The sequence below is a fragment of the Osmerus mordax genome, chromosome 10, assembly GCF_038355195.1.
Source record: "Osmerus mordax isolate fOsmMor3 chromosome 10, fOsmMor3.pri, whole genome shotgun sequence".
Classification (NCBI taxonomy): domain Eukaryota; kingdom Metazoa; phylum Chordata; class Actinopteri; order Osmeriformes; family Osmeridae; genus Osmerus; species Osmerus mordax.
Window position 1 is genome coordinate 1495108 of NC_090059.1, and position 15198 is coordinate 1510305.

Sequence of the window (15198 nt, forward strand, 5' to 3'; positions counted from 1 at the left end):
TTGAAATATTCATATAAGTGAATCCACAGTGATCGGATAAGGTATAGGATCGTTTGTAGCTGTCGACAAGCTAACTTGGCTATTACCGATAATATAGGCTGCCATGTTTTTTGTTTTGATCAGTACTCAATGCATTGTGGGTGTCAAAGGGTCAACGAGATAACCTACTCTTCTCACGAGAAAATAATGAGGTGTACGGGGTAAAGTGGCACATCATCGAAGTTCATCTTTGTTGCCGGAACACAAAAGAATCCAAGATGGCCGCAAGTAAATACGAGACGAAAGACAGACGAATGTCAGATGTTTTAGATGCATATTTGTGAATGTATATCTATTATTTCGATCTCTGGGGCCTGTTGCACAAAAGTAGAATTAAGACATCCGGGATAAATGACTCAGCTGAGCTCAATGAAGCCAAAACATGTGCGTCCAGGCTTAATTGGTTGCACAAAGACCAAGCCAGGATGAGCAGACACGGATTCATTAAGCCAGGTGAAACCAATCCTGGATAGGTGCGCGCTCACGGCTCACTCAAATAGACCCCGCCACAGATCACAGATTAACTGATTTACCATGGCAACTAGAGCCGCGTACTTTTCCCCGTCGGAAGCACAAATCCTCATGGAGGCATACGAGGAGGTAAAAGATATAATTAAGAAGAAAGGCAACACCGCCACAGTGATAAAGCAAAGAGAAAAAGCGTGGCAAAGTATTGCAGACCGCCTGAATGCGTAAGTAGTGCACAATTACATACTCACCGCTCCGCTGAAACATCACAATTACAATTCAAATATTTAATTCACATCTCCAAAAATGCAGTTGTACTGTAATTATGAAACGGTTAAATTTTTTATTGAAATGCACTGCAGATATGAGTGAAATTGTGTAAAGTAACTCCATCACACTGTATAAAGCTATGATAAATTTTTTGATATTTTTACTGAAAACAAGACAAAAATACCAAGTAATTTTTTGCAGTGTGACTCCATTAAATATGTGTGTGTGTGTGTAGATTAAACATGAACGGGCCAAAACGGACATGGCAGCAGGTCAAAATCAAATACAAGAACATTCTGCAGAATGGTATGGTCCCTGACTAATATTTAACAAAGCACAAGCATATATTGTACCCAGAAGGTGCCTGCTCACACATTGTCTGTACTGTTTTAGCAGTGAAAAAGAATACCCACAGACAAGGCACGGGTGGTGGGTCACCAAAGGCTGACCTTACCCCAGCAGAGGACATGGCCTTGGAGCTAAATAAAGGCAGGCCCGTCTTAGAGGGGATCCCTGGGGGGAAAGAGACGAGCATAGGTTCCTCCCAAGATGCCACCCGCTTCATTCAAGGTATGTCCTTCCATCTCTACATGGGATACAACCACATTCATATTGAATCAATTTGGACTGTCTGACTTTGGTTTACCTATTGCCTTGCAGTGTCTGGCAGCACTGTGTTCCTGTTAGAGCCACCAGCACAAGCACCAGACGATGCTGATCCAGTGAGTACTCCATCAAAGGCATACTGTAGGCCTGGCATGTCTTGTCTACTAGCTTCAATATGAATCCGATTAAATGTGATAGGGTGAAGGCCCCAGTGCAGCAGCAACAGCACATGATGGAGACGATGATGAGGAGGAGACCATCTCTCTGGATTCCAGAAGGCATGAGGTATCATGTTAAGACTGTGAAAGTACTATTTACTCTACAATGGTGAGGAGTCCTCATCAAAATCAAAAAATCTAATTTCTTTTACAGGACCCAGATGCTATACAGTGGGAAAACCAGCCTGGCAACATAGTGCGTATTAATAAAAGGACACCACATCCTGCCAAATTCCAGCTGCGCTAATTGTATTGTGTTCACAGAGCTCACAAGCTATCAGAAAGTTGTATGGCAACCACCTCCGGCGCCAAATAGAACTGGCAGACATAGACATTCAGTACAAGAAGAAAAAGATGGAAAATCTTGCACTGGAGTCCGAAATAAAAAAGAGGACAATTAGGAAACTGGACCTTGAAATAAAAAAACTTGAGAGGGAGGTGAGATATGCCTTCAATGTACACTGTATGCTAACTGTAACACAAATGTATTAATCATTATTTTTCTTTCCTCCCCCAGCTCCAAGAAGATGACACAGCTGAAAATAAAAATTAGGTATATTCTCGTAAAGTCAAGTGAGCCATGACATATGAGCTCTTATTGTGAGCACACAGGACGGTGGCATCTTTCTAAGGTTTTTTTTATTTTCCCAGCAATCAGTACAACCAAGTCATCGTTATAAGGCATCGCCCTCTTTTGCCCACCCCCCCAGCACCAGGTGTGGCCACTAGCCTATATGAAGGCCCAAAATTGTGTGTTCCTTTCTGCTCTGACAATGGCATGCCCATTCGTGCGAGATGTGGTGGATGAAGAAGCACTTGTGCTGAGGAGAGCCTTCAGGCGAGAAAGGGTCTTCAGGGACCGGTTGGACCCACTGGCCTTCCCTGATGACCATCTATATGAAAGATACAGGTTTTCTGCAGATGGCATCAGGTATCTATGCAGACTACTGGGTCCCAGGATTAAGCACCGCACTGCACGGAGCCATGCACTGAGTGTGGAGCAAATGGTTTGTGTGGCCTTGCGCTTTTTTGCTAGTGGAGCCTTCCTGTACTCAGTGGGGGATGCAGAACAGCTGAACAAGGCCACAATTTGCCGCACAATAAGGAGTGTGTGTCTGGCTATCAAAGCATTAGCAGATGTCTTCATCTCCTTCCCTGGCCACAGAAGACTCTGTGACATCAAAGAGGAGTTCTATAGGATTGCAGGTAAGAGGATCTACAAATTACAGGACAACTGTTAACACATAGTAGGATACTCATTACTTTGTGTGACAGGTTTCCCCAATGTCATTGGTGCAGTGGACTGCACACACATAAGGATAAAAGCCCCCTCAGGTGCCCATGAGGCCGATTTTGTGAATAGGAAATCCTTTCACAGCATTAATGTTCAGGTGAACATAACTTTTTGATATTGTCCATTGACGAACACTCTGCATTGCCAGTGATGTGCATTGATTGGTGTAATATTCCTCATCTTATGATTTCAGATGGTCTGCAATGCTGACTGTGTGATCAGCAATGTTGTGGCAAAATGGCCTGGCTCAGTCCATGACTCCAGAATCTTTCGGGCCTCTGAAATCTATCAGTGCCTATCACAAGGTAAGCCACACAACCCCTATTTATAACCATCATGGCTGTGTCAAGAATATCACTGTGTTTATGAGGTAGTAATGATGAGATTTTGTGTTGACAGGTGAATTCTCTGGTGTGTTGCTGGGAGACAGGGGGTATGGCTGCCAGCCTTTTCTCCTGACACCTTTCACAGACCCCCAGGAAGCACAGCAGGCCTACAACCATGCCCATGCCAGGACCAGGGCCAGAGTTGAAATGACCTTTGGCCTCCTGAAGGCACGCTTTCACTGCCTTCACAAATTAAGGGTCAGCCCTGTTAGGGCATGTGATATTACTGTGGCTTGTGCTGTCCTCCACAATGTGGCCTGCCTGAGGAAGGAGAGGGCCCCCAGAGTGCCAGCAGCCATGGACTGGGACAATCCGGCAATCTTCCCTGATGACGACAGTGGTCGGCTGCTGAGGGACCAATATGTGTTGAATTATTTTAGTTAGTATGTGTGCTTTCAATTTTGGTTAAATATGTCCTGCGGTGGCAGAGGAATTTGGGTTTTTTTGGGTTCGTTTTTTTACGAATTTGGCCTCTTATGATGTTTGTGCGGTATACTGTGTGTAATACAAGGCTGCAGGGAGGCTACTGCATCCATTCATTTGTCTGTTCAGTTGATGTGTATGGATTTGTCCTGCATTTATTTTAGTGTGCAGACATGCAGGGTGTGTTATATACAGACCTTTGAATGTGTATGTATCATTTTGTATAATATGCTTGGATTCTGTGCTTTCCATCTTGTAGAGTCACTGTGACTTCAGTTTCGAAAGGAGCTGATGGTTTACCTGCTTTGTTTTGTCCTTATTCAATAAAGGAACATAATGTTACACATTGTGTTTTTATATTCATATGGAATGTGTATTTGTTTATATGACAGAGTACTAGGGCCACACTGAAGAAAAAGGATAAAGTCATAAATTTATGAGGCTGGTTCTTTCTGCAGAAAAGCTACATATTGTTTTTACAGTTTTGATACTTATGACAATGTGATACTTAATATTCTGGCACATCAGCATGTCTTTGTTTATGAAACCATACTGAAGTACAATTTCACGAAATGCCCCACATCTGTCATTTTAACAACTGTCCTCCTTTAAAACAACTGGTTACAATATTATGACTTGTGTTTTTTTCCCCTCTGTGGCCCTAATATTCTATCATTTTATATATAGCCTTATAGTCTATGGGAAACTGTAAATTATCTAATGAAAGCAACATCATCTAAAAATCATTTTTTATCCAAAATCATTGAAATTAATGATCACAAACGTTTAAATAATGACAGTGGGTCTAGTTATATGTGATAACAATGTATAGTGAGCAGTGAAATAACTATTGGTTTCCATTTGTGGTGACTGCTGACTGACATTAGGGATGAGATTAAATAGATCCTGGAATTTAGCCTGGTCTGGAGCAGGCTAGCTCCACAGAATAAATCTCCATGGTAATTTATACCATAACATATCCTCCTGCCCCCTATCCATCTTTAGTGCAACCGGATTACGGATCAATTGAGCCAGGATCACCAAGATATCCTGGCTTAATCCCTTATCCTAGTTTTGTGCAACAGGCCCCTGGTTGGTTATACAATAGGTAAAATGTGTTGAAAGTGATAGCCAAGTCAAGGAAAACGTATAATATTATGGTTTACTAGGTGACGTGAGTAAAGCGTGAGTTATTTTTGGTTAGCTGTTAGCTAACATTAGCTAACAAAATTGTCTGAACGTTTATATATGGATAATAAAGGTATACTTTTGCAAAATATACAGTACATTGAGACTTATGTTTATAATATACACGTAGGCTACTGCTGAAGGCTTTATTGTTACGTAATAAGCCAAACTGGACATTCTAAGGACGCGTTCGAAATCACACCTGTGTGATCGTACTCCCCAGGGCCCACCCAGAACAAATCACACAGGTGTGATCGTACTCCTCAAAGGGCTAGACACGCGACACGCCAATTCTCCCACGCGTCCATCGTGTAGCCAGCTGCGAACGTCCCGTCCGGACAGTTGGGTTCCCCCGCACCCGAGCTTCTCTTCGAGAAGATGGTGTCAATAGCATTGAGAGACCAGCTAATTAATTCCATGCTTCTAGTTTCGGAGAGTGATGATGAGAGAGTATCTTGAGACAAGACAAGACACAAGACACAGCCAAGCAGGGAAGGTCAGGGAGGGGAGGATAAAATGCGACCGCCTTCGTCGAGAGCCAAAGAAGGAATTAACAGAGCTGTACTGACGTACTGTACCATAGCAAACAATGGGGTTTTAAGTGCAATGTTTAAAAAATACACTCTCGGTGTGATCGGCCCGAATTGCCTAAGTTGGTACCGGCTACTCTCTAGACTGAAGTAACCTTGTCTGAACTAGCTAGCAAGGTAAGACAGCCCTCCAAAAATACCGATTTATATAACTACTGTAGCTTACCAACGTGAGGTTGCCTACTGTAAATAGGTCATTTAAAATTCAAAAACAGTTTATTCAATATTTGTACTCACTTTTTCCTTGAACTTGGTCGACGATAAACTCCCGCTTCTATATGTACCAACCTAGGCTGCACTCTAACCTGGCCCAGTGCAACCTCTTGTGGGAGGAGGGGTGACAGGCTCTGAGTGTGAAGATACGTGACAGGATCTGAGTGGGGAGATACTTGGATTTCTATGACGAAGTGTTTCAATCGTAGATTGTGGTTAAAATATGTTTAAAACGTTCTACGTTTTACGTTGATTTGTCCTACAGTGAAGTTGAAATCCCATTTTCCATTAATGAAAAAACGAACTAATTCTTGATGACGGACAATATGCGACTCGCGATGGGGGGGGCCAGTGGGGGGCCAGCAATTTTGTCAGGTCACGTATGAAACCTTCACTCATATATTACAGAGCACATGAACACTTACATGTAAAAAACATAACAGCGGCTATGAAGCCTGAGCCTACCTGTCAACAGAAACCGAAGATGAAATGCAGTCAGAAGAAGGGAATACATGGTGAGTATGCAACAGCCCAAAGGCGAAGTCCAATACTGCTATAATACATTATTGATTGATTATTCTATTTTATAACCTACAGCTTTATATCATTTATAGTATAGTATCTCACCTAATGGAACCTTTTGGAAAGAAACCCTGCAAAGATTGTTCAAAACACCCTACAGGATGCAGTAAGTTTGCTGACAGTTATTTCAAACTTAAACATAATATGTATTAGCAACAAATATACTGAAAGATTACTACAGAGTGCAACTACACAGCTTTGTGTTGACGATATCCTACTCAAGACCTGGGAACAGCACAGTACAAAGAAACAGATCATATAAGCTACTATACAGCTGTTGCATGATGGCCAAAATGATACACTATGTAACTTTGCTAATTGTATATTCTCAACCACTGCTGCCATGAAAGAACATGTTCCACTCACCACTTCTTGAATTGACTTGTTTATCACATCAACAATGTATACATCAAGACTACAGTAAGATTATGTGATTACTATTTTTCAAGATTGTCAGTCTAACATTTGTCGTTTTGTGTTTGTTATATAAATACATTTTGGCCTCACAAAAGTTATCTGATGGATTTTTAAAATAGTTTGTCAGTTACAGCAAATCTAATTTGGAATCACCTTGGTGTATCGAACAATATATTTGACCAAAGCCAAGAAGCGAATAAAGTTACTGCACGTTATAAGTACAGGCCAAGTGTAACTCCCACACCACAAAGGACCCATATTCGACCGTAGGTGGTGCTACAGGTCACAGCCACTTCTTTTTTTTGATTTTTATTCATGATAGCTTTTTCTGAGCAGAAACATATATTTCAAACGAACTGGGTGTGTCACATGAGTGCAATAGCTCGTTGTGACCTGCTTGTTGCAAAAGTGCCATGGAGGCCATGTCCTGCTCTGGACTGCTTGGCCCCTCCATTGCTGCTTGCAGCTATATTTGGTGGCCAAGCCGCGAAGCGGCGCAGCCACCTCAAGTGTTTCTACCTTTTCTTATAATTGGTGGCCAAGCCGCGAAGCGGCGCAGCCACCTCAAGTGTTTCTACCTTTCCTTATAATTATTATTATTATACATCTGCCATGGGAGTCTATGGCAGCCCCTAGAACCACATGGTCAGAAGTTGTGAAATTTGGCACACTCTTTGGGACCAGTCCCCTCATCAATTTCACCAAGTTTCATGTCTCCATTTCAAACCCTCTAGCGCCACCAATGGGTCAAAGTTGAAGGTGTGTTTACACATGTTACTTTTGAACCATATGCCGGATTTTCCAAAATGAGGTATCATTGGATTCCCTGGATCAAGACCAGTTCAACGCACTCTATGACGTCATACCCAGTCATATAGATTCTCCGCCATTTCGAATGTTAAGGAGAAACGTTTTTTCGCTACTCCTCCTACAATTCTTGTCGAATCTTCTTCAAAATTGCCACAGACCAAGCCTCACAAAAGTTATCCCCTGGAGCTTTGATTTTCGCAACCGTTTCTTAGTTACAGCCAATCAAATTCAGCAACTTATCCGGAAAAAGGGAAGTGAGGTCATATCTTAGTGAATCTTTGATGCATTGACTCCAAACTTGGTGTATGGATTCATGACCCTGTTATTAAGAGGTCCGAAAAAGGTAGGGTCATTTGAGCTCTAGGGGGCACTACAATAGGCAAAACTGTGCTTTGACCAATAACTGTTGATTTGTTTGTCGTATTTAAGTGATTCCTATGTCTCGTGATATCTTAGGAGATCCCGTGTCTGACGCATGTTAACGCATGATACCAGACAAATTGATGAGGCCGCCATTTTGAATGAAACTTTTTTACCTACTCCTACACAATGTATCCAATATTCACCAGATTTGGCACAGATTATCTTCAGACCACAATCACCATGACATGTCAAAATAGGACTGAATTACAGCTGTTGGGGCAACAATTTGGGCCAAATCTGACCACGCGTGCCACGGCTTACTTTTTGTATACAGTACATACATTTCACATTTAGTCATTTAGCAGACGCTCTTATCCAGAGCGACTTACAGTAAGTACAGGGACATTCCCCTGAGGCAAGTAGGGTGAAGTGCCTTGCCAAAGGACACAACGTCATTTTGGTTGGCATAGCCGGGAATCGAACTAGCAACCTTCTGATTACTAGCCCGATTCCCTAACCACTCAGCCATCTGACTCCATTTTAATGTAACTTCCTTTCCTGTTATTATAAATCAGTCAATCTTGATATCAAAATTATTTTAATCTAAGAACTAAACCATTTATTAATGTTGTATTGTTATATTTTGAAGTATAAGCAATACATGGACATTTGAAATAGCTGAACTCAAGTTATCAACCACTTCACACCCATATGTCAATCTCAGGATGACGCCCAGGTGGGAGTAACTAACCATCAAAGAGTTCACCTCCAAAAGGATACCCCCCTTTCGCAAGGATTATAAAACCCCGACGCACAAGCAAACCTTGCTTTTTCGCAAGGATTCACCAGAAGTGTTCGCGACACATCTGACCTATCTTTCTCAATCAGCAACTCACTGGACCACCAGGAACTTTAACGAAAGATTCCTTTGCTCTAACCATTTGACAACGACGAACGGAACTTTGACTCTTCAAACTGACAACAGTACTATATCTAAATATTGCTACATTTCTTACTTGTGAACATTGGCATATTGTGATTTAATTTGTTACGTTTGTTTTTTACATTTACATTTTTTTTTACATTTAGTCATTTAGCAGACGCTCTTAACCAGAGCGACTTACAGTAAGTACAGGGACATTCTCCCGAGGCAAGTAGGGTGAAGTGCCTTGCCCAAGGACACAACGTCATTTGGTTTGGTTTTGGACTCCCTAGATTTTAGTTTGCAAATGATTTAACCTAACTTTTGTTAGGATTAATTAACATAGGCTTCTGGAGAACAATGGGAGAGTCTCTCTCTCTCTCCCTTCCCCCTCCCCACACGCTCTCAACCTACCATCTTGTATTCCGCTCTCATCATATTTTAGGACCTACTGTACTGTTCAACTCAACTCACTCTCAACTAACCTATAACTTCTCTGGTATTTGTTCATTATAATTACATTTTCTTAAATAAATCATTGTTTATAATACTCGCGTAATCCCTCACGTCATCTGATCTGCTCTACTTTAATAGAAATTCACTACTTAAGATTAGACTGATTATTACGAAGGCTATTATTCAATAACATTAAATAAGGTTTCCTCGGTCCCTTTAACAAATACGAGGTGGTGCCCCCAAGAACTAGATACTTTATCATAAATTAAGTATTGCTAGGGAAGTCTGGGCCTCCCTGCTTAGGTTGCTGCCCCCGCGACCCGACCCCCGGAAAAGCGGCAGATGATGGATGGATGGAAGTATTGCTAATCTTAAACCTAGAATACCCCACTACACTATCCTCTCCCAGGACCTCAAGTGGGAACTGAACATCAGCTCCCTCACCAAGAAAGCACAACAGTGGATGTACTTCCTACGGCAGCTGAAGAAGTTCAACCTGCCAAAGACAATGATGGTGCACTTCTACACAGCCATCATTGAGTCCATCCTCACCTCCTCCATCACCATCTGGTACGCTGCTGCCACTGAGGAGGACAAGAGCAGACTGCAGCGTATCATCCGCACTGCGGAGAAGGTGAGTCTGCCTTCCCTCGAGGACCTGCACACCTCGAGGACCTGCACACCTCGAGGACCCTGAGGCGAGCGAGGAAGATTGTGGCCGACCCTCCCACCCTGGACACTCCCTGTTTCAGTCACTCCTCTCCGGCAGAAGGCTGCGGTCCATCAGGACCAAAACCTCACGTCACAAAAACAGTTTCTTCCCTTCCGCTGTTGGCCTCTTCAACGAGGCCAAGGGTTCACACTGACTTTAATGACTTAAAGATCCTGTAAAGTAAATTCCATGTTTTGCTTCAAAGTACATTATATACGTGTGAAATGAGTTCCTGAAAGCATGTGCAAAGCGCTAAAACTTTGTCGCACTGAAATGTGTAGTTAGACTGAAGAACAGTTTCTCTTCCGTTTTCAGATCAGGTTTTAATGGGCGGAGCCAAAAAATGCCCTATCTACGTCATTTCGCCCCATCTACGTCAGATCACTGAATATCTCCTCCTGCTGTACTGTTATTGTAGTTTACATCAGCTAGCTAGCTAGCTTCAGGATGTCTCCCACCACCCGCAACTGCATCTTCCCTGGATGCAAGAACTCCAGCTGCGCTGCAACACCATTTAAGTTCCCTGTTGATAATGAAAGGAAAAATAGGTGGATAGATTTTGTGAAGAGCCACGCTCATGGAAAGCTTCGGATAAACTCCAACAGCCGCCTCTGCACCACTGACCATTTCACGGCGGACAGTTTTAACATGGACCAGAGACAGATGGGGTTCACCAACACACGGCTTCTCTTGCAGCGCGGAACCGTACCGAGCATCGCCCCCTCGGCCGTTCATCCTCCGGTCGCACCTGGACCATCCACCGCCGCAAACAGTTCATCACTCAGTTCTGTGTGCTTGTTATAATTATACTAGATAACTTTACCCGAGGTATCTCTGCTATAATTAGTGCAAACCGCTAACTTGATATTAGGCTACTCGGTGTAGAATGATGGTATTTTGGTGAAATGGTAACCTAGCTAATGTGCTAGAAGTAGTTGGAGAGCTCACTGTCTGCTGTCTCTGCTGTAAATGTTTACTCTATTTCATTTATATGCATCTGTATGTTTCACTCATTGAACAAATACATTCTAATTCTATACTGTTTTGTTCGGCTTGACGTAGAGTTCATTATCTGGGTCGTAGGTAGCTTACTTGAGAGAGGCGGCGCCTTCCAGCGAGGGGGCCGAGCTTCAGCTCCTTCAGGCAACACGCCCCCCCAGTCTCGAACAGAGAAGACTGAGGATTTTCTTACGATTTCAAAGCCTAATTTAACATACTTGTCCGTGTTTTTTTTCATTCGAGTTTGGATGGGTAGTTAATAATACATTATTCTGTGGTGTGGTGAACTTGAAACTCGTTTTTAATTCCACTTTACAGGATCATTAAATCTCCTTGACAGTTTCGATATAACTCAACACATAACAGACCCAACACACCGGCACGGAAACACACTAGATCTAGTAATAACAACTGGACTAAACATCAATAATATTTCAATAACTGATCTACCCCTCTCAGAGCATCATTGTATACTTTTTAAAGGGGTGATTGACTGGATTTTCTGGGTATTTCACACTGTTCCATAAGGTCTCTGAATAGGGTATGTAACATTGGTTGGGCTGAAAATGGCCCGGGAGCTGTTCTATGCCCCCTGATACTTCCAGTGAATTTTTCCGGGTAAAAAACGCTAGGTTTTCTCCTTTTATGGTATGCTCATGAGTATATAGATGAGTTGCGCGCTGATTGGTTGGTCTACAACGAGTGAAGCTGCGGAGCAAAGATGCAAGACGGCCAACACTCACTGAAGCATCAAAGGTGGAGACTTGAAATAAAAACTTACAAATAAATCGATTGTGTCTACACAACACTGTTTTCAACAGATTGACTAGATATCATTTGAAATGATTACGTTAGTTGTTTCCACTTCTGTTGTTGAAGCAAACAGGATCGACTTAGGTGGGTAACGTTAGCACTAAAGCTTAGCAAACAAACTATTGTGATTCAACTCAGCTTCAGTTAGCTCTAGCTATCTTGTTGAAAAATCTGGACAAACATGCATCTTGAATTGTAGATTTACATGACAACACAGGTTATTTATTTGAATGAAACACATGAAATAACGTTAGCCCCATTGCCAGTAAAAGTAAATCATCACACATTCTACCGATGCTAGATATAGGCAGGATACGTTAGCATTGCTAATAACTGTTAGCGACAACATCATACAGCTTGCTTGTGATGAATATAAGGTTGGAACAGCACCTCTTTTCAGCAACAGCTTCATAGCAAATCCTGCTTTACATTGTCCCAGGTTTTCAAAACTGTCCTTGGTGAAATGGTTCAAGCAAATGTGTAATTGAGGGTCAAACTGCACAGGGATCTTCTCATAGACAAACATCACAGCCCGTCGAGTGTTTGGTTCCTTGGGAAGACTCTGAAAAGTGTCAGCATTCCCTGTACAGGCTGGAACACTGCATTTACGACCGTAGTCCATTTTCAATATCCTTGAAAAACGTTCTTCTTTGTAATTCTGTGGAAGTACACAGAGCAGCGCGCAGCAAATTTTGGGGCTTGACAAAGGTACAGACCAGAGCCAAAAAAGGTGGAGCCCCCGTTGTGACATCATAACAGGGGATTTTTCAAAACCGACGTTTTACAGCTACATTTTTTATGTGTGATATTTGCATAGGAAAGAGGTGTCAGTGGACTTTGAGGTTCACTGTATGTCCATTCTACCCACTGACCTGTCGTTATTCAACTGTGACAAGGTAAATTCAGTTCTATAATCAACGCGCCACGATCATAGCCGATCGTGGCGCGGAGCGTCCAGGCGCTTCGCAGCCACTGTGTCCCAGGCATTAGATGGATTCGAGACACCGCAGAGATTGCGGCTAGTCTGGGTTGTTATATGTTTTGGAAACTGCAAAGGCAGCTCGAGTCTAAGACGGATTTGAGAGACCGCAGATAGATTGCGGCTAGTCTGGGTTGTTATATGTTTTGGAAACGGCAAAGGCAACTCGAGTCTAAGACGGATTAGAGAGACCACAGCTAGATTGTGGCTAGTCTGGTTTGTTATATGTTTTGGAAACTGCAAAGGCAGCTCGAGTCTAAGACGGATTTGAGAGACCGCAGATAGATTGCAGCTAGTCTGCCCTCCTTTCTGTCACCACTGCCCTCCAGTCTGCCAGAGCGGCTTCCAGGTCATCCGTCATCATTCTGCTGGACCTTTCTGCAGCGTTTGATACGGTTAACCACCAGATCCTGCTCGCCAGACTTTCTGAGATGGGCATCACTGGCACTGCACTCCAGTGGATCTCATCCTACCTGTCGGGAAGATCCTACCAGGTTTCCTGGGGAGGCAAACTGTCAGGCCCTCGCCAGCTCTCCACTGGTGTCCCACAGGGCTCCGTCCTTGGACCCCTCCTCTTCTCTCTGTACACCACCTCACTTGGACCAATCATCACCTCCCATGGCTTCTCCTACCACTGCTACGCTGACGACACGCAGTTGTACCTGTCGTTCCCCCCGACCGATCCGGGGATCTCAGCTAGGATTGAGGCCTGCCTCACAGACATCTCCGCCTGGATGACCGAGCACCACCTCCAGCTGAACCTCGCCAAAACAGAACTTCTCATCCCGGCTAAACCCTCCATCTCCCACGATCTCTCAATCACCCTGGGATCTGCGACGGTGACCCCTTCATCCTCTGCCAGGAACCTTGGGGTTACCATGGACGACGAGCTCTCCCTCACGGCCCACATTGCTGCGGTCTCCCCGTCATGTAGATTCACCCTCTACAACATCCGGAAGATCAGGAGATACCTGTCTGAGCACTCCACCCAGCTGTTAATCCAAGCACTTGTCCTCTCCAAGTTGGACTATTGCAACTCGCTGCTCGCTGGTCTCCCAGCATGTGCAACCCGCCCTCTTCTGAGGATTCAGAACGCAGCGGCCCGCCTGGTCTACAATCTACCCAGACGCTCCCATGTTACCCCGCTCCTCATCTCTCTCCACTGGCTACCTATCATGGCCCGTATCAGATTCAAGACCCTGGTATTGACCTTCCGAGCAGTGAACGGGACTGCACCCGTCTACATCAAGTCTCTCCTGCAGCTTTACACCCCCACCCGTCACCTACGGTCTTCTTCAGACAACCGCCTGGTGGTCCCACTGCTCAAGACCGCCCGGTCCCAACACAAGCTCTTCTCCTGTCTGGCCCCCCAGTGGTGGAATCAACTCCCCACCTCCATCAGAGACACTGACTGTCTCTCCACCTTCAAGAAAAGGCTCAAGACGCACTTGTTCCGGGAATACAACGGTACTTAGGAATGGTTCGCTTGACCTGATGTTAGTTCCCTCAAGGATCACAATGACTCTTGCTCAGAGACTTGTTGCTCTTGTGGTTATTGGTAACTGATTTAAAATTGTTTGTACTCGCTGTGATATATTGTTTTTTATTATTGTTGCTTGTCTTTTTTTTCCACAGGTACACTTGCACTTATAGCGGTTCATGTTGTTTAATTGTAACTTGTTTAACTACATGCTCTTATGGTTCTTCCCTTTGGCACTTACTTTGGTTGTTCACAATGTGTGCTTCATGTTTTGGCTACTCGCAATGTTTTGTGGCTATCTCGTTGTTATGATCAGTGACCTTTGCACTTTGTAAAGCTCTCTCTTGGAAGTCGCATTGGATAAAAGCGTCTGCTAAATGAATAAATGTAAATGTAGTCTGGGTTGTTATATGTTTTGGAAACTGTAAAGGCAGCTCGACCCAGCTAGAAATTGTACGTTCCCAGAACGTCCCCGTTGGTGTAAAGGACGTCGCCTTGTAACGTTCCCAGAACATCCCATATTGGTCTCAATGTGGAGTTCGTTAAAGGGTAGGAGGACGTTATTTCGGGGCCTTTCAGGACGTTCTGGGAACGTTTAGGGAACCATTATAGGACATTTTCCTATGTATAAATGCTACGCTCCACAACGTTTGCAGAACCTTTTAGTGACATAAAACCTTCAGGAGACCAACCTATAATGTGTTATGATTCCTAATGTCTTTATTGATTACTTAATACTACTGTAAAAATCAGCCTAATACAAGTAATCTTTGTCTCCAGTTTCAGTTTCCTGGGTGTCCCCATATATGAGGACCTCGCCTTATCCCTCAACACCTCTTTCCTGAGGACCTCTGCTGGTCCCTCAACAGCATCCAACTCAGCCCAGCTACAGTTCCACATCCGCCATCATTGCCTTTCCCTCGTCAGTTATCACCATTGTCTCCACAACCTTCAATAAATTATACACTTT

At 43.6% G+C, this 15198-nt stretch overlaps 1 protein-coding gene and 1 long non-coding RNA gene across 4 annotated transcripts; both read left to right on the top strand.

Annotated features, from left to right (window-relative positions):
- The first annotated feature begins 356 nt into the window (after positions 1 to 356).
- Positions 357 to 4069, top strand: LOC136950927 (putative nuclease HARBI1). Of its 3 annotated transcripts, XM_067245454.1 has the most exons (13): positions 357 to 731; positions 1013 to 1083; positions 1171 to 1347; positions 1438 to 1499; positions 1582 to 1668; positions 1756 to 1797; positions 1866 to 2039; positions 2119 to 2137; positions 2484 to 2532; positions 2638 to 2807; positions 2877 to 2992; positions 3089 to 3200; positions 3295 to 4069. In XM_067245454.1, exons 1-13 carry the CDS (start codon positions 574 to 576, stop codon positions 3663 to 3665), a joined length of 1608 nt encoding a protein of 535 aa, XP_067101555.1. In that variant the 5' UTR covers positions 357 to 573; the 3' UTR covers positions 3666 to 4069. The 3 variants fall into 3 exon arrangements, with proteins under 3 accessions (XP_067101555.1, XP_067101553.1, XP_067101554.1); XM_067245452.1 differs by having other exon boundaries at positions 2484 to 2807; XM_067245453.1 differs by having other exon boundaries at positions 2484 to 2807; positions 2901 to 2992.
- A 2061-nt stretch (positions 4070 to 6130) lies between these two features.
- LOC136951020 (uncharacterized) lies at positions 6131 to 15183 on the top strand. The gene is made up of 3 exons (XR_010877534.1): positions 6131 to 6210; positions 6310 to 6383; positions 15009 to 15183. It is a non-coding gene; the product is annotated as an uncharacterized lncRNA (long non-coding RNA).
- Positions 15184 to 15198: the final 15 nt, after the last annotated feature.

What these genes read in the sequence shown, in the direction of transcription:
- LOC136950927 (XM_067245452.1), top strand. Translation starts at nt 574, where the DNA reads ATGGCAACTAGAGCCGCGTACTTTTCCCCGTCGGAAGCACAAATCCTC. An exon ending in ATTGCAGACCGCCTGAATGC is followed by an intron (nt 732 to 1,012) that starts GTAAGTAGTGCA and finishes GTGTGTGTGTAG; the next exon opens with ATTAAACATGAACGGGCCAA. An exon ending in TGGATTCCAGAAGGCATGAG is followed by an intron (nt 1,669 to 1,755) that starts GTATCATGTTAA and finishes TTTCTTTTACAG; the next exon opens with GACCCAGATGCTATACAGTG.